The following is a 19,795-nucleotide window of genomic DNA, read 5'->3' as shown; positions in this document are numbered from 1 at the left end:
TCTGTCACATGTGCTCAGTGTGAACCTGCTTTCATCTGTGAAGAGCACAGGGCGCCAGTGGCGAATTTGCCAATCTTGGTGTTCTCTGGCAAATGCCAAACGTCCTGCACGGTGTTGGGCTGTAAGCACCCCCACCTGTGGACGTCGGGCCCTCATACCACCCTCATGGAGTCTGTTTCTGATCGTTTGAGCAGACACATGCACATTTGTGGCCTGCTGGAGGTCATTTTGCAGGGCTCTGGCAGTGCTCCTCCTGCTCCTCCTTGCACAAAGGCGGAGGTAGCAGTCCTGCTGCTGGGTTGTTGCCCGCCTACGGCCTCCTCCACGTCTCCTGATGTACTGGCCTGTCTCCTGGTAGCGCCTCCATGCTCTGGACACTACGCTGACAGACACAGCAAACCTTCTTGCCACAGCTCGCATTGATGTGCCATCCTGGATGAGCTGCACTACCTGAGCCACTTGTGTGGGTTGTAGACTCCGTCTCATGCTACCACTAGAGTGAAAGCACCGCCAGCATTCAAAAGTGACCAAAACATCAGCCAGGAAGCATAGGAACTGAGAAGTGGTCTGTGATCACCACCTGCAAAACCAGTCCTTTATTGGGGGTGTCTTGCTAATTGCCTATAATTTCCACCTGTTGTCTATTCCATTTGCACAACAGCATGTGAAATGTATTGACAATCAGTGTTGCTTCCTAAGTGGACAGTTTGATTTCACAGAAGTGTGATTGACTTGGAGTTACATTGTGTTGTTTAAGTGTACCCTTTATTTTTTTGAGCAGTGTATTTTGTTTATTTTTTATCTGTGATTCCTAAAAAAGTATGCCTGCGGGCTGTTGCTGATTGCAAAAATTAATGTAGCATTAGCCCAGTGGTGATTTAAGCATGTACTTTCGCAAGCCACTGTATTGCGCCACCTACTGCGTGGGCTGTGTCAGCCTACTGTTCTGTAGTATGAATTCATTACACTTTGTGACACAAAAGACAGGGAAAAGTGAAGAAAAAGCTGATGCAGCACTCCATCACTCTCCTTCTTGGTCAAATAGCCCTTACACAGCCTTGGGGTGTGTTGGGTCATTGTCCTGTTGAAAAACAAATGATAGTCCCACTAAGCGCAAACCAGATGGGATGGCGTAGCGCTGCAGAATGCTGTGGTAGCCATGCTGGTTAAGTGTGCCTTGAATTCTAAATAAATCACAGACAGTGTCACCAGCAAAGCACCCCCACACCATCACACCTCCTCCTCCATGCTTCACTTTGGCAACCACACATGCAGAGATCATCCATTCACCTACTCTGCGTCTTACAAAGACACGGCGGTTGGAACCAAAAATCTCACATTTGGACTCGTCAGACCAAAGGACAGATTTCCACTGGTCTAATGTCCATTGCTCGTGTTTCTTGGTCCAAGCAAGTCTCTTCTTCTTACTGGTGTCCTTTAGTAGTGGTTTCTTTGCAGCGATTCGACCATGAAGGCCTGATTCACGCAGTCTCCTCTGAACAGTTGATGTTGAGATGTGTCTGTTACTTGAACTCTGTGAAGCATTTATTTGGGCTGCAATCTGAGCTGCAGTTGACTCTAATGAACCTACACTCTGCAGCAGAGGTAACTCTGGGTCTTCCTTTCCTGTGGCGGTCCTCATGAGAGCCAGTTTCATCATAGCACTTGATGGTTTTTGTGACTGCACTTGAAGAAACTTTCAAAGTTCTTGAAATGTTCCGTATTGACTGACCTTCATGTCTTATGATGGACTGTCGTTTCTCTTTGCTTATTTGAGCTGTTCTTGCCATAATATGGACTTGGTCTTTTCCCAAATAGGGCTATCTTCTGTAAACCAACCCTACCTTGTCACAACACAACTGATTGGCTCAAATTCATTAAGAATGAAATAAATTCCTCAAATTAACTTTTAACAAAATGTCGGAAACATTAACTTGCTTGACCATGCTGTAGTAGGTCATGTAACTGTTTGTTTGTGGACTTGACCACACAGATGTTGCTCTCTGGTTTTGTGATGAAACAGAGGTGTGGTTGAATGTATTCTGCCACTGTGTCTTCTTATTGTCTCGGCCTAGGCCTATATATCATGGTGGCAAGGAATATGAACTAACAGGTTATAGAGCAAACAAAGCAATTATCACAACACAGGTTGTAATATGGCTTTTTTTCCTGCCTTGGCTTCCTCTGTGATTTTACCCATGCACCCCTGCTGCTAAATAGAATGTTTGAAGGAGAACAAAAATGAACTAATAAAAAGAGTAAAGCAGATCACTTTTAGATTATTATAATTGTTGTACTTTTATTATTTATCCCTTGGAGAGCTGTGGTGTCATTTAACAACAAAATAACCGATGTAATAAATTAACTTTACTCGCTGCTGCAGTGGGGAGAGGACCGAGAGGCGGGAGAGGACAGAAAGATGGGAGATGGGAGATGGGGCGCAAGTGACGGGTGCACACACGCAGCAGCAGCCGGCGGAAGCGCACAGCTGAACTGAACACACACAAACAGGGAAGTTTGTCGCTGGGGCAGCCGTAAAAACTAGCTAATTTTTTTGCTATACTCTTTTACCAATAAAAGTCGCTGGAGAGGTCTGAAAACTGTCTAAATCTAGCAACAAAGTCTCTAAAATGGCAACGCTGGCTCTGACACCTGTGGCTCGCAGCGGAGCTCCATAAAAATATACATAAAAATGATAGCTTTACAACAGAAGTTAAAGTATCCTTCTTTCATCTGAATAAATCAATCAAATAAAAATATGCAAGAGACAGTTTGGGACTTTTTGTAATTAGTAAATAAAGGGGAATTTAAATGTTAATACTGAATCATGGGTAAAGTAGTTCTTTATTCCTCTGTCAAACTCATAGACTTTAAAAGGTCAACGTACACAGCAGAAGCATACTGCACTGTCAAATATTTGTATAACTAACCCTTATTCCTCTATCAACCTCATAGACTTTAAAAAGGTCAACGTAAACAGCTGAATCATATTGTCCTGTATTTGGTACTACCACAGATAGAACAATGAGGGTTAGTTATAAAAATCTTTGGTACTACTGTCTTTGGCTGAAGGATTTTCAACTACATTTCCCGAGAGCCACCAGCTTTGCGGCGCATGCCTATAAACGATTCACTGGCCACCTCGTGACCACTGATTTCAAGAAATAGGGGTGACCTCTTGTTGCAAGAACAGTCCAAGCTACTATATAAAGATGGTAAGTAACAAACAAAAAAGTTGTATGAACTTTGTTTACAAAACTTTAGCTTTACTACAATGATAATTGCTAGTACGCTGACAGCGAGGTGACATTTCGTTCGCTTGTTGCCAGCAACCAACGCTTGCTTCTGCAAGTATCTAACCTAACTTATAACGTTAGCTAGCTAGCTACCGGGAACCAACTTTTGTATCAAGTTCTATACCTACGGTTCGACCAAGTTAAACATGTTTGTAAAACGATGTTGCATGTGATTCTTGTGTTATGATGTTTAAAGACAAGTTGGAAGGAATACACTGGCTAATTCATTAGAAAGGATTGTTGGAAATGTGCCAGTCAACTTGGCACGTTTTAACATCATGTCGTTTCGACATCTGTGTAGTATGCAAATTTGTCCACATAAATTTGAAAAAGGTCCGAAATGGGCAGAATGTGTTAATGTGGCCTAATGTTATCTAGCTGTCTGACTATTACATGCGACTTTCTCCCCAGCAAAATACAGTTGTGTTCTTTTGTGACTATTTACGTTTGTATGAAAGGGATAAGGTTGAATGAATGTTAAAGATAGTTTGTTACAGTAGCTATAAATATCTCGGCTCAGATGGCTCGAGGAGTGTGTTCTATTTTTAAATTGACCGTGGCTTACCTCGTGAGTTAATAAATCCCACTCCGTCATTGTCCGGGCACGGATCCCGGATCCCATTTGGAATACCATTGTTGGAGACAAACTCAAGTTCTAGCTAGGGTTCTAGTACAGTTATCTCTAGTATTGTAACTGACTGTCACTTAGTTACGAGTAAACTCCTAGCCAATTCCTCAAAGGTATCCCACTCACCTCATTCCCAATTAATGTACACCTCATTTTACCTGACTGTTTGTGTTGTTGACAGTGAGTGTTTTTCCTATACAAGCTCACTGATGTTACGTAACATTGATTCCTCAAACCCTCCCAAGTAATGCACTACATGGGGGCTTAGGGCAAGTTTACCTCCAATATTTTAAAATGTGCCACTGAAATTGCAGCGACAAAGGCCAAAAACCCCCCAAAAAACAGCGCCTGGTCGCATTCTTTTGGCAACAAATGGAAGAAAATTAACTGAAACAGGGACTTACTACCTGAACTTGTTCAAAAAGAAATGCACATTTTAGTGTTCCATTGCGAAACATTTTACTACAGTGTTTAGGCGAATTTGCTCTGGATAAGTGTCTAAGTAACCTAACTGTAATGTGCCCTAATGAATAGGGCCCTGATCAGTGTTTTTATATCTTGTGTTGCAGTCTGCTGAACCTGTTCGTGTTCTGGTCACCGGTGCTGCTGGGCAGATTGCCTACTCCTTGCTGTTCGGCATCGCCAAGGGAGATGTGTTCGGCAAAGATCAGGTAAAGAAGGAAGGAAGGAAGAAGCTTTGGCTTGACTTGCATTACGTAACATCCCAGCTGATCCTGTTAGGGGTTGTCGAGTGTGTGTCTGAAATGGCACCCTATTCCCTATATAGTGCACTACTTACCCTATTTGCCCTGGTCAAAAGGAGTGCACTATATAGGGAATAGGGTGCCATGTCAGATACCCCGTGTCATCATGACTGATGGGCAACATGCAGTGCCACACACTCACCCCTCAAAGTCACAGGTTGTGGGGTCGTATCTGAATTGAGTCACAACCGGCAGAAGCTTCACTCAAGGCTTTAGTGTCCTTGAATTGCCTGAAATTGAACCACTAGCATACAGCCTACCGGTAGCATAGGCTTAACACTGTCCCTTCAAGTAGTCCTAACAATCAGTGTTGTCAATGTAGTAATCATATGAACCATATACATCTGTTCAGTTATCAATCTACCAGCCAGTAGGTCAATGGAAAGATCAATACATCCTACTCTCATTGGTTATCTACTCTTGTCATTTCATGGTCTCTCCTATCAGCCAATCTCCCTGATCTTGCTGGACATCTCCCCCATGTTGCCAGTCTTGGATGGAGTGGTCATGGAGCTGCAGGACTGTGCCCTCCCACTCCTGAGAGGTAAACCATGGGGGGGCATATTCTGACTGGATTGGGGGAGGGGCGAGGGCATATTCTGACTGGATTGGGGGAGGGCCGAGGGCATATTCTGACTGGATTGGGGGAGGGCCGAGGGCATATTCTGACTGGATTGGGGGAGGGCCGAGGGCATATTCTGACTGGATTGCGGGAGGGCCGAGGGCATATTCTGACTGGATTGGAGGAGGGCCGAGGGCATATTCTGACTGGATTGCGGGAGGGCCGAGGGCATATTCTGACTGGATTGCGGGAGGACCGAGGGCATATTCTGACTGGATTGGGGGAGGGCCGAGGGCATATTCTGACTGGATTGGGGGAGGACCGAGGGCATATTCTGACTGGATTGCGGGAGGGCCGAGGGCATATTCTGACTGGGGGGATGGGGGATGCGTTTCTGTAAATCATCCTTTTTCAAAATTTGAAGGGTGACAGCTGGACCTGGGTCAGAATGAACCATGAGCATCCAGACCTGGGGCAAATAACATGTCAAATACTTCAGCTGTGTTTGATTGACTTTGCCCAGTACAATGCAGTGTTTCCCTTATATTCGTTGCTGCCACTCCAAAGATATGATGAAAACAATTAGGATGATAGAATGTTTTCAGTGTGAACTTGAATGACTAAAACCAAACATTAAGGATGTAGAGAAGTTCTCAGTCCCATGGCAAAATGTGTACAATTGCAGGAAATTAGCTTTAAAACATAAACATGTTGTCTCTGTGGCCAAGAGGACGGCCTCTAAAATGTCAGGTCGGCGACCCCGCCATTGGCCACGCCCACTACCACTGAAATGGAAGGAAGCCGGTTTCCTGGTTGGACCGCCGGGCCTTCTCTCTTTGTCCCGTTACAGTAACCAATGTCTGTGTCACAAATGGGACCCTATTCCGTATATCCCTCAAACTCAACTCTGGACCTTGAAGCCAGTTCCATTGCGTTTTTAAATTGTTCCCCTCTAACCAGGGACTGATTTTAGACTTGGGAGACCAGGTGGGTGCAATTAATTATCAAGTAGAACAGAAAACCAGCAGGCTCCGGACCTCGTAGGGTCAGAGTTGACTACTCCTGCCCTATATAGTGCACTACTTTCTTTTTTTAACCCTATGGGCTGTCCTATGGACACTGGTCAATAGTAGTGCACTATATAGGGAATGGGGTGCCATTTGGAATACAAATGACATGGCTTTAGTTGTGAGGCACCAGTAGTATCTCCAATCTCCATTGTGACCTGGTATTTTTCTGTTGTCAACGGTGGTGTCCTTGCTTTGTTCTCACCTCTGCTGTGAGGCCCCAGTATTAACGCTCAGTGCTGCAAAGACAATGTTCAATGTGGGGAGGAGGGTGTCCCAACCAGACCTGGGTTCAAGCACTATTTAAAACCGTTAAAATACTTGTAGTGCGTTTGCCAGATCGGTGGGATTTGCAGAATCGCCAGAATCTCGCAGAAATCCCTTTTAAAGCTGTTAACTGGCAACAGTCAGTCTGTCCCACAGACAACAGTAGCATAACACAGTAATCAATATAGGCTGTGGTAAAGCTGACATAAAAGCAAAAAACTGTGAGTGACTGAGCTGATGAGAATGTAAGGTGTGTTGGGACAAGATGGGAATTAACACAGGGAAAACCACACTGAGACAATGTACAGCAGAATGCCATGGGCAAACACATGCAAGCCCCTGTTTCTTCAAAGAGGCTACTTTCATTGTCACGCCTGAAGGATTTAGCCTAATAAAGCACTCGTTAAAAAAGCGATTTGCTGCTGTCCTGGATCATGTTAATTAGACAACACCATAGTAAAACCTTTCACAATGTTGTGCACCAAAAATGAAAAGTAGTCTTTTGTTATCCAGATTTTCCCTCCCTGTTTCAGTCTGTTGTCTTCCATGTGGTGCCCATTGAACCAACCAACCCTGGTCTGTTGTCTTCCATGTGGTGCCCATTGAACCAACCAACCCTGGTCTGTTGTCTTCCATGTGGTGCCCATTGAACCAACCAACCCTGGTCTGTTGTCTTCCATGTGGTGCCCATTGAACCAACCAACCCTGGTCTGTTGTCTTCCATGTGGTGCCCATTGAACCAACCAACCCTGGTCTGTTGTCTTCCATGTGGTGCCCATTGAACCAACCAACCCTGGTCTGTTGTCTTCCATGTGGTGCCCATTGAACCAACCAACCCTGGTCTGTTGTCTTCCATGTGGTGCCCATTGAACCAACCAACCCTGGTCTGTTGTATTTTATTAGTCTACAGAGGTCATTCCCACAGACAAGGAAAAAAAACTACAAGTGTCTTAAAGGACACATGTCCAGATAGTCCCTCCCCTTTCACGCTTGTTTCTGACCGTTTTTCTTCCATTTGGTACCGAATGAACAAGCCCTTGTTTATTCCATCTGTTTTCAGAGGTCATCCCCACGGACAAGGAGGACGTTGCCTTCAAGGACCTGGACGCTGCCATCCTGGTGGGCTCCATGCCCAGGAGAGAGGGTATGGAGAGGAAGGATCTGCTCAAGGCTAACGTGGCCATCTTCAAGAGCCAGGGGGCCGCACTGGAGAAGTACGCCAAGAAGACTGTCAAGGTGAGATGATACAGAGTCCAACAGACAGGGTTTGTCGTCTGTGTAACTGTCAGCGTCCCGAAATGTCTACGCAGACTCGCCGTCTGTCAATACTAGCAGGTACCATCCGTTTGTGATATAGTGGAAGCCATGTGTCCTTAGACTTAGAGAGGACTCATGAGACGCTGCACCTCAGACCTGTTGAAATTCACACTTCACCACGTGTTGGGCGCTTATGCCCTATGGAAAGACTGGCCTGGAATGCCGTTGTGTGTGAGCGTTGTGTGTGTTTGCAAGCATGTGTGTTTTGATTTTAAAATCTAGCTGCCCACATGTCTTAACACTATATCCCACCCCTCCGGTCTGCTTCGGTCTATAAACCTCACATTGTATCCACCCTGGCTTGGTTCCATCCCAGGAGTTGGTCTGCTTCGGTCTAGAATCCTCACATTGTATCCACCCTGACTTGGTTCCATCCCAGGAGTTGGTCTGCTTCGGTCTAGAAGCCTCACATTGTATCCACCCTGGCTTGGTTCCATCCCAGGAGTTGGTCTGCTTCGGTCTAGAAGCCTCACATTGTATCCACCCTGGCTTGGTTCCATCCCAGGAGTTGGTCTGCTTCGGTCTAGAATCCTCAGATTGTATCCACCCTGGCTTGGTTCCATCCCAGGAGTTGGTCTGCTTTGGTCTAGAAGCCTCACATTGTATCCACCCTGGCTTGGTTCCATCGCAGGGAGACATTCTGATTCTCTACTGCTCCCCAAGTGTGCACTTGTATACTTCCCTTCATGGATTTACAAAAGAAATGGACTGGTGTTCGGAATATGGTGGAAACCTATAGAATTTGGAATTATAATATTAGTAATTTAATAGGGTCTCTATGGTGGAAACTCCCTCCAGCCATGCTTACACCAATGCTTTTAAATGCATGATGGGGCGTGAACGAGGGCACACTTCAAGACAATAGGAACTCCGCCAAGGACTGGAATGTCCCGACTAGTGCCAGTAGAACTGTGGGTGTGTTGTGAGGAGGGCTCTTGGCCTCAGATACTGATCTAACAACAGGTGTTGGGGACTGTCAGACTGACGCGTGTGTTAGAGAGCGTGACTGCGTGACTGCGTGCATGTGTGTGTGTGCTTGCACTTGTCATTTCTCCCGACTGCGTTCTTCCTTAAGTGACCTTGTTACAAAGACCTTGTTACAAATGCGACGGCGCACAATTGGCCCAGCGTCGTCCAGGGTAGGGGAGGGAATGGCCGGCAGGGATGTAGCTCAGTTGGTAGAGCATGGCGTTTGCAACACCAGGGTTGTGGGTTCGTTTCCCACGGGGGGCCAGTATGAAAAAAAATATATAAAAAAATAAATAATGAATGCACTCACTATCTGTAAGTCGCTCTGGATAAGAGCGTCTGCTAAATGACTAAAATGTAAAATACAAAAACTTGACTTGTCTTCAAGCTGCCGTGACAGTCGGGCAGCAAGGTGGACGCTGCCGTGATGGAACATCAGGCAGCAAGGCTTTGGAATTTTCCATTACTCACACAAGGCCCAAGTTACAAATGTTAAAGTTCAAGTAATTTTTCTTTTTTTTTTAAACTACATGGTGGTCATAGATACTGAAATAAAATGATATATTGCATTTCTAAATAGACAAACATTTAAGTTAAAATAAAGGTGCAAACTATGACCTATTTGTTACATTCACAACAATATGTACAATGTATATGCCCTCTTAGTCTCAAATTGCCTTACTTCAACGTCCCCATCACTCTGCTGTTAAGATATGTTTTTTTGCATGGTCTGCATCTCAATCCACCGCATCCTCCTGTGGCAGTCTTCCGCATCTGCGGTGGAAGGTGGCTGAGCTACAGTGGTGTTTGTCAGACCATGAGACATCCCGATAATCGGTCTTCTCACGAAGGCATACATGCATGCATACATACAGTACCAGTCAAAAGGTTGGAAACCACTACTCATTAAAGGGTCTTTATTTTTTACTATTTTCTACATTGTAGAATAATAGTGAAGACCTCAACTATGAAATAACACATATGGAATCATGTAGTAACCCAAAAAGTGTTAAACAAATCAAAATATATATATTTGAGATTTTTCAAAGTAGCCACCCTTTGCCTTGATGACAGCTTTGCACACTCTTGGCATGCTCTCAACCAGCTTCATGAGGTAGTCGCATGGAATGCTTTTCCAACAGTCTTGAAGGAGTTTCCACATATGCTGAGCACTTGTTGGCTGCTTTTCCTTCACTCTGCCATCCAACTCATCCCAAATCATCTCAATTTGGTTGAGGTCGGGTGATTGTGGAGGCCAGGTCATCTGATGCAGCACTCCATCACTCTCGGTCTTGGTCAAATAGCCTGGAGGTGTGTTGGGTCATTGTCCTGTTGAAAAACGAATGATAGTCCCACTAAACGCAAACCAGATGGGATGGCGTATCGTTGCAGAATGCTGTGGTAGCCATGCTGGTTAAGTGTGCCTTGAATTCTAAATAAATCACAGACAGTATCACCAGCAAAGCACCATCACACCACCACCTCCATGCTTCACAGTGGGAACCACACATGCGGAGATCATCCATTCACCTACTCTGCGTCTCACAAAAACACGGCGGTTGGAACCAAAAATCTCACATTTGGACTCATCAGACCAAAGGACCGATTTCCACTGGTCTAATGTCCAGTGCTTGTGTTTCTTGGCCCAAGCAAGTCTCTTCTTATTGATGTCCTTTAGTAGTGGTTTCTTTGCAGCAATTCAACCATGAAGGCCTGATTCACGCAGTCTCCTCTGAACAGTTGATGTTGAGATGTCTGTTACTTAACTCTGTGAAGCATTTATTTAGGCTGCAATCTGAGGTGCAGTTAACTCTAATGAACTTATCCTCTGCAGCAGAGGTAACTCTGGGTCTTCCTTTCCTGTGGCGGTCCTCATGAGAGCCAGTTTCATCATAGCGCTTGAATGTTTTTGCGACTGCACTTGAAGAAACTTTCAAAGTTCTTAATTTTCCGCATTGACTGACCTTCAAGTCTTATGATGGACTGTCATTTCTCTTTGCTTATTTTAGCTGTTCTTGACATAATATGGACTTGGTCTTTTACCAAATAGGGCTATCTTCTGTATACCCCCCCTACCTTGTCACAACACAACTGATTGGCTCAAACTCATTAAGAAGGAAAGCAATTCCACAAATTAACTTTTAACAAGGCACACCTGTTAATTGAATGCATTCCAGGTGACTACGTCATGAAGCTGGTTGAGATTTTGTTTTCATAGTTTTGATGTTTCAGTATTATTCTACAATGTAGAAAATAGTAAAAATAAAGAAACCTTTGAATGAGTAGGTGCCATCTTTTGACTGGTACTGTACATGACACACTTCAAACCCTTATTCCTTATGATTAATTTTGACACTTTTTTTTTTCCATTTATGAATGTTATTCAGTGCGATTTGGTAGTAAAGACAATTAAAAATGTATCAATTATTTTTTTTAAATATATACAGTCATGGCCAAAATTGTTGGCACCCCTGAAATTTTTCCAGAAAATGAAGTATTTCTCACAGAAAAGTATTGAAATTACACATGTTTTGCTATGCACATGTTTATTTCCTTTGTGTGTATTGGAATAACACAAAAAAAACAGGAAAAAAGCAAATTTGACATAATTTCACACAAAACTCAAAAAATGGGCCGGACAAAATGATTGGCACCCTTAACTTAATATTTAGTTGCACACCCTTTGGAAAAAATAACTGAAATCAGTCGCTTCCTATAACCATCAATAAGCTTCTTACACCTCTCACCCGGAATTTTGGACCACTCTTCTTTTGCAAACTGCTCCAGGTCTCTCATATTGGATGGGTGCCTTTTCCCAACAGCAATTTTAAGATCTCTCCACAGGTGTTCAATGGGATTAAGATCTGGACTCATTGCTGGCCACTTCAGAACTCTCCAGCGCTTTGTTGCCATCCATTTCTGGGTGCTTTTTGAAGTATGTTTGGGGTCATTGTCCTGCTGGAAGACCCATGATCTCGGACGCAAACCCAGCTTTCTGACACTGGGCCCTACATTGCGACCCAAAATCCTTTGGTAATCCTCAGATTTCATGATGCCTTGCACACAGTCAAGGCACCCAGTGCCAGAGGCAGCAAAACAACCCCAAAACATCTTTGAACCTCCACCATATTTGACTGTAGGTACTGTGTTCTTTTCTTTGAAGGCTTCATTACATTTTCGGTAAACAGTAGAACGATGTGCTTTACCAAAAAGCTCTATCTTGGTCTCATCTGTCCATAAGACGTTCTCCCAGAAGGAATTTGGCTTACTCATGTACATTTTGGCAAACTGTAGTCTTGCTTTTTTATGTCTCTGTGTCAGCAGTGGGGTCCTCCTGGGTCTCCTGCCATAGCGTTTCATTTCATTCAAATTTCGACGTATAGTTCGCTGACACTGATGCACCCTGAGCCTGCAGGACAGCTTGAATTTCTTTGGAACTTGTTTGGGGCTGCTTATCCACCATCCGGACTATCCTGCGTTGCAACCTTTCATCAATTTTTCTCTTCCGTCCACGTCCAGGGAGATTAGCTACAGTGCCATGGGTTGCAAACTTCTTGATCATGTTGCGCACTGTGGACAAAGGAACATCTAGATCTCTGGAGATGGACTTGTAACCTTGAGATTGTTGATATTTTTCCACAATTTTGGTTCTCAAGTCCTCAGACAGTTCTCTTTTCCTCTTTCTGTTCTCCATGCTTAGTGTGGCACACACAGAAACACAATGCAAAGACTGAGTCAACTTCTCTCCTTTTTATCTGCTTTCAGGTGTGATTTTTAGATTGCCCACACCTGTTACTTGCCCCAGGTGAGTTTAAAGGAGCATCACATGCTTGGAACAAACTTATTTATCCACAATTTTGAAAGGGTGCCAATAACTTTGTCCGGCCCATTTTTTTAGTTTTGTGGTAAATTATGTCAAATTTCCTTTTTTCTGTTTTTTTTTGTGTTATTCCAATACACACAAAGGAAATAAACATGTGCATAGCAAAACATGTGTAATTTCAATACTTTTCTGTGAGAAATACTTCATTTTCTGGAAAAATTTCAGGGGTGCCAACAATTTTGGCCATGACTGTATATATTTTGTATACCTAAAATTCTAAATCGATTAGCTAAATTATCCATGGTATGACCATCTTAAAACAAATCTATAGGACCGCTTATAACCCCCTCGCCCCCAACGTGTTAGACTCTAGAGAATGAAGTCTCGTAATCACTGCTGTTTCAGAATGAACATGAGGCAGCCTGGAAGCTGACTCTAAACTTGTCATCTTAATTGATATCGTGTGTGTGTGTTTAACATTGCCTCTCCTTGTCTCGGTCAGGTCCTGGTGGTTGGTAACCCAGCCAACACAAACTGTCTGATCGCAGCCAAGTCCGCCCCCTCCATCCCCAAAGAGAACTTCTCCTGCCTTACCCGTCTGGACCACAACCGGGCCCGCTCTCAGGTACCTATGTGTGGATAAGAGTGGTTGTTTTGTACCTTTTTGATTGAACCCCTGAATTAATATTGTTAGTCCAATCCCTCATGATGACGGAGTCTGTCTGTACTTTACCTGTAGTGGGTGTTTTGAGTTTCATTAGGGACAGATAAAGTGGGTGTGGATTATCTTAATAGATGGTAATGTCATCCTTACGAAGCTCTCTCCTCTCTCTACCCCAGGTTGCGATGCGCTGCGGCGTGCCAGCCACCCAAGTGAAGAACGTGATCATCTGGGGCAACCACTCGTCCACCCAGTACCCTGACGTCCACCACTGCAAGGTAATATATAATTTGTCACAATGTTATGTAATAATATATAAAGTAGTATTATACATTTTTACATTTACATTTTAGTTATTTAGCAGACGCTCTTATCCAGAGCGACTTTCACTCAACTTCTGGCATTGCTTCACTTTCAAGTGCTCTGAAACATTTTTAAAACCAAAGTGTACACAGTCATCTTTTACACATTTTGAAAACCGGAAATGGCACAATAAAATTTAAAAAAGGCAACATAACGGTTGTCAGGATAGTGAAATACTTCAACTAGAGGTCTGCGTTCATTTAAAAAAAAAGATGGCTCAGTAATCTGAGGAAGAGAGAAGATGGACACACCAGTTATACCGTTGATCATAGACCATTGATTGTTGTTAACATGTCATATCATCGCTCTTCTAAAACATGACACCACTGCAAGGCAGTAGTGAATAGTATATCATGTATAATATTACTTAACAACATGTAATAATAGTTATTTTACTACTCCAAGGTCAACATGGCGGGCAGCGACCTGGCCTGCTTCGATGCTGTGAAAGACGACGACTGGCTCAAAGGGTCCTTCATCTCTGTGAGTTTAACTCTACTGTGAAACTCATTTTCATCTGGCTGTGTGATTTTAACTTTAGCTCCCCCCACCCCCTCCGCGTTGGTCTCTGTCAGTTTGTCTTAAACAGATGCCTCGGATTTAATCTCCTCGTCTTTCTCAAAACGCATTGGAGACGGTCCAAGGGAAAGGAACCTCTGACCTTCTCCATGTGCTTTGATAAGGAGATTGGAATCCTGGAAAAATGAATTGAGACAGCTGTTGTGTTTGAAGGAAGACTACTGGAGTGGGGATGAGGCATTTTCTAAGGCATCTCTCTTCCTCTACTCTCCCTCTCCTCTTCCCCCCTCAGACAGTGCAGCAGAGAGGTGCTGCGGTTATCGCAGCCAGGAAGCTGTCCAGTGCCATGTCTGCAGCCAAGGCTATCTGTGACCACATGAGGGACATCTGGTCAGGCACTCCTGAGGTCAGCTAAGAGGGGTCCTTACGGGATGGGACAATTCTGTGGCCTTAGATACAGATTTAGGATTAGTTTACCCTTCCCAGGTCTTCATCAATATTTGTTTTAATTGACTCATAATCTAAATGGCACTCTGCTATTTACAGTATGTATGACTGCGTCCTAATTCTCCACCCTTCTCCCAGTGTGCACTTGCACACTTCCAGACAGTCATGGATTAAAAAGCAATGGAATTGTGTAATTGTGGAATTGTGCAGTAATTGGCTATAGGGAGTTTCCACCATTGTTAAATCCATGAGATGTCTGCAGTTGCACACTTTGGGAAGAGGGTGGAGAATCGTGTTGCAGCCTGTCTTTGTGTTAATGGTTCCTGAACGCAGCCTGTCTTTGTGTTAATGGTTTCTGAACGCAGCGTGGAGCAGCCTGTCTTTGTGTTAATGGTTTCTGAACGCAGCGTGGAGCAGCCTGTCTTTGGGTTAATGGTTCCTGAATGCAGCGTGGAGCAGCCTGTCTTTGGGTTAATGGTTCCTGAATGCAGCCTGTCTTTGGGTTAATGGTTCCTGAATGCAGCCTGTCTTTGGGTTCATGGTTCCTGAATGCAGCCTGTCTTTGGGTTCATGGTTTCTGAACGCAGCGTGGAACAGCCTGTCTTTGTTAATGGTTTCTGAACGCAGCCTGTCTTTGGGTTAATGGTTCCTGAACACAGCCCTAACCGCTGTCCTCTTGTTTGCAGGGAGAGTTTGTCTCCATGGGTGTCTACTCCAGTGGTAACTCCTATGGAGTCTCCGAAGACCTCATCTACTCATTCCCTGTTTACATCAAGGTGAGACAATCTCAGATACTCTGCTCTCTAGACTCCTCCATACTAAGACTGCATGTACACAGGCAGCCCAATTCTGCTCTTTTGACCAATTATTGGCGGAAGATCTTATCTTATTGGTCGAAAGACCAATAATTGGGCAAAAGATCAGAATTTCTCAAAGGTCAGCTCTCTTCACCACTAAACCAGAGAAATCTCTGCTTCTATAAACTGATGCTCTAGTCTACGACAAACTGGATCTGTTGCAGTGGGAAGTTGATCACTTTGGCCTATTATTCAATATTATTTTTCTCCCGTCTTCGTTTCCTCAGGACAAGCAGTGGAAGATTGTGGACGGGCTGGCCATCAACGACTTCTCCCGAGGCAAGATGGACGCCACGGCAGTTGAGCTGGTGGAGGAGAGGGACACCGCCGTCACCTTCCTCAGCGCTTGACTACACTCCCAGCCACGGCAACCAACCCGGCAACAGCACTTGGGCACACAACCCACACCTCCAGACTCACGTCTGTGATGCCGCATTCACGTGCTACTCGGAACTTAGGAGACTGGAATATCCAACTTGGAAGTTCCGTATGAACGGTTTAACTTTATACGCTTTACAGCAGTTCTTTAGACCTGATTTTTTTTGAGTTTCTGGTAATTCTGATAGCACATGAACATGGCATTATACAGTCCCTGTTGCAGCTCTGTGTGTGTCTAAAATGGTTTAATGTTACACACATCTGAACAGGTTATCCCTGTTTGGATGGTTACCATGCTTACCATGGAATGGAGGATTGTTATGGGTAGTTGATGCACTAGTAGTTACTATGACGATCATTGTTAAATGGTTAATTGTTGCTCAGTCGAGAACAATAAAACCAGTAAATGATGTATAGTCCTTATTTTGTTTCTAGATTTAACTTAATATTTTTTGGTTGTGAAATAAGTATTGGTTAAATAATCATCACTAACTTCGTAAAACATTTTAACTATTTGTCATTTTCCCATTTTAAATGATGATATTCTAATATTTATCTGAATGTAATCCTACTATTTATTACAGAAGCATGTGGTTGTTATGGCATAGTCCTGCCGCTAGGGTGCAGCACATTCTAATCTGTAAATCCCAGGACAGTAAAATGAATGACGTCAATTGTTTCAAAACCTCTGAATAATCTGAGAATCTGCCTGGACTCTCACTCCTGATGAAACAATAAAACATTTATCCTCAACTGATAATTTTCTCTCTCCGTGTGTTCAGTAAATTTCACAATTTCTGCATAATCGAGGTTTATTAGTCCTATGAACAGTGTAGTGTCGCTATCCACAATATAATGAAGTGCTGGCTCTCAAGTTCTTTCAAACAGTGCAGCATCTATAATAAAGTATTTAGTCAAACAAATATTTTAAGATTAGTCCGAGGGAGTGTCATTCAATTTTTTTTAAAAGTTATATAGCCTACACCCAGAATGTCCTACATCAGATTTTGCCTGCCTTGCATTGCTTTCTGTAAACTAACTTGGTCCTTCCGTTTAGCTGTTAAGGATTTATAATGCAATTCAATAATCAGAAGAATATTATTTAAAATCACTTTTATTAGTGACATGTTAGTAAGCATTCTGTAACTTATATTTTTACATGGTGTTCCATGTTAATAGTTTGGTTCTATCCCAAATACCTGTAGGTCTAGCTCAGGCAGGGGCAACTCCAGTCCTCCTGGATGGAGTGGTGTTACACTTTTCCCCCCCATCCCTAGCAAACTCAGCTGATAACTATTTGCGTTCTAAACTGAAGATGATCATTAGTTGATTATTGGAGTCAGGTGTTTTAGCTGGAGCTGGGGAAAAAATGGGACTAATCAGGCCCTGAGGACTGAAGTTGCCCATCCCTGGTCTAGCTATTAAATCATTAAATGTATGAAGGTGTTGATTGACGTGGCATCAATGCCGTGGCTCTGGTGTTTGGTGTTCAGGAACCTCGTGAAAAGCTGCATTTTCATTGGGCACAGCATTCGGATACAAGCTTTTCATTGGTCCTTGTTTTAGAATGACATTTCTACGTATCGTTTTGATAAGATTAATCTAATATAGTGTTTTTGTGTGAACTAATTACTAAAACACCTGCCCAATATTCAATACAATGTGTTGTATGTCATTTTAATGTAAATAAACTCGCAAAGGGACATTAGTTTTGCTAATTTCCCCGGTCGTGTCCGTACTTGGACTAGCCCATCGCACGATTTTCCTGCCGCCAACATCCCACAAGCCAAACAGTAAGGAAATGCATTTATTAGCTAAATTAAATTGTCCAATACCTTGCTGGGTGCCAATAATCATAACTGTCGTCGTAAAAGAGAAGTTACATGAGTAGCCCAATAGCACTACGAGTGGTTTGATCTTCAGTGAATTTGTAGGCCTATTATTGGGTAGGCGATCTAAATTGTCATAGAATATTCTGAATGAATTGGAAAATGAATAGAAACAGTAGCCAGTTGATCTGGTCATTTTGTTTACCAATAATGTTGCAATGTTCTTTTCTAAATCATGTATATTTCGTTTTTGATGTGTAGGCTATGCAACAACACAGTGTAACAACCTGGCCTCATCATTTCCGCATCCACCGTTCTAACATTCGGGAATGTAACTAACAAGTCGATTCGATACACCACTAGGCTACATTTATTTTAAGGTTTATGGGTCGGGTCTATGCTGGCTTTTATTAATATGTTACTGATTTACTGTATCTATCTAATTGCCTACGCTAGGCTATCTGAATATATGGAAGAAATCATGGGGGCGAGTCTAAAGCAAGAGGGGGAGTAGATTCGTAGAAGCAAATGCCGCGTTCAAAACCACTGGGAATTTTGGAAATCTCTGACTTCAGCGCGTTCATGACAATTGGGAACTCGAAAAAAAAACGGTAATTTAACTCGGAATTCCAAGTCGAAAACTAGGGCATCTTTCTAGAGGTCCGACTTTCGCACCTGAAGATCACTGACGTCATGATTTGGCTTTTTTTTTTTTTTTTTGAGTTCCAAGTTGTCTTGAAAGCACCAAAATATCCAGAGCCAGCCTGGGAGGAAATGTGACGTGGTTTATTTGCCTGGGAAAGGGGCAGACCCGAAACCCCATACAAGGCATAGGCTAATTGTATCTGTGAAATATAGCCTATATAAATACCAATAGTTAGGCTATGGTCGGGCCTCGGGCCTTTCATTGGGCTCAAGTCACGTGTGATAAACGATTGATCGAATAAAGGTCGCGTTGCCACGCTTTGGAAAGTGCGGGCGGTGGAGGAGTTGCGAAAAGGATTTCATTCGTGAGAGAGGAGAGCTCTAGCAAGTTATGGCTTCAGCAGTCCATTTTGCACTGGGGTGGCCATATAGATGAATGGCTGAATGACCATTTGGGGTTATACAAAACAAAATACTATTTTTTTTTCTGGAATATGTCTTAGATTTTATGGGACTATTTGAACAATTTCGTTTCAATATAGTTCTAGTTTTATAACCTTGATGACTTGATAGGCTACCTAGTGGACCTACCAATATTGGATTTGTACAGAACATTTTACCTCCATAGGTGACTTCTTATTATTGAACATTTTTAACATTTCGGAATATGGCACTTTATTTTGAAGGTAAGCGATTGTGTGGATGCAGCCTACTACAATGATGAAGAATGAATACCAGAATGAATGTATCGAAAATAATTTTTACAGTTTCTACTTGCACATTGTCTGGAGACACTGTCTAAAGTACCAACTAGTGTTTTAATGAATACTTTTAAGTGCTATCCTCTGGGAATACAATGTACATATTGTTGTATATGTTTTTACGCAAAGTAATTCAATGTAATTCAATAACAATGAATAGGCGTGGCTAATTGGTTGAATCTTCCTATTCATCACTTGAAAGGGACCTTATTACCGTTGGATCTCAGGCTATGCCTAACAAATTAGCTCCCACTTCTTACTGTAGTGTTGAATTCCAAACTTGCACGCTGACAGGGTGAGAATAGGTACCCCCACTAGATCCTCCATAGCAGAGCTAGCTGTTCTTTCTCATTTACATTACATTTACGTCATTTAGCAGACGCTCTTATCCAGAGCGACTTACACATTTCTCCTCTGACATCTTTAAAGTAATATAACTGTAGAAGCCTATGTTATTAGAGCATACAGTAGTTGGGTTACACATTGCCGTTGTTGTCCAATCATGGCAGCAGTTTGGTAGCCCCAGCCTCTAGTTGGGCTAGACATTACCGTTGTTGTCCAATCATGGCAGCAGTTTGGTAGCCCCAGCCTGCCATATACTCACTCATTTTGGTTTTTCCCCCTCAGTCACTCACACCATAT

At 43.2% G+C, this 19,795-nt stretch overlaps 1 protein-coding gene across 1 annotated transcript; it reads left to right on the top strand.

Moving 5' to 3' along the window:
• Positions 1 to 3,132: 3,132 nt before the first annotated feature.
• LOC311119206 (malate dehydrogenase, cytoplasmic-like) lies at positions 3,133 to 16,671 on the top strand. The gene is made up of 10 exons (XM_084193938.1): positions 3,133 to 3,215; positions 4,494 to 4,595; positions 5,136 to 5,232; positions 7,645 to 7,820; positions 13,196 to 13,318; positions 13,534 to 13,632; positions 14,123 to 14,200; positions 14,529 to 14,642; positions 15,370 to 15,459; positions 15,768 to 16,671. Exons 1-10 carry the CDS (start codon positions 3,213 to 3,215, stop codon positions 15,888 to 15,890), a joined length of 1,005 nt encoding a protein of 334 aa, XP_084050064.1. The 5' UTR covers positions 3,133 to 3,212; the 3' UTR covers positions 15,891 to 16,671.
• Positions 16,672 to 19,795: the final 3,124 nt, after the last annotated feature.

Source organism: Coregonus lavaretus (assembly GCF_964263955.1).
Source record: "Coregonus lavaretus genome assembly, contig: HAP1_SCAFFOLD_4443, whole genome shotgun sequence".
Lineage (NCBI taxonomy): Eukaryota > Metazoa > Chordata > Actinopteri > Salmoniformes > Salmonidae > Coregonus > Coregonus lavaretus.
Note: the sequence above shows the minus strand (reverse complement) of the source record. Positions and strands in the feature narration are given on the sequence as shown.

Coding starts and splice junctions, on each gene's coding strand:
- LOC311119206 (XM_084193938.1), top strand. Junction 5,233..7,644: donor TGCCCTCCCACTCCTGAGAG/GTAAACCATGGG, acceptor ATCTGTTTTCAG/AGGTCATCCCCACGGACAAG. Junction 15,460..15,767: donor CATTCCCTGTTTACATCAAG/GTGAGACAATCT, acceptor TCGTTTCCTCAG/GACAAGCAGTGGAAGATTGT.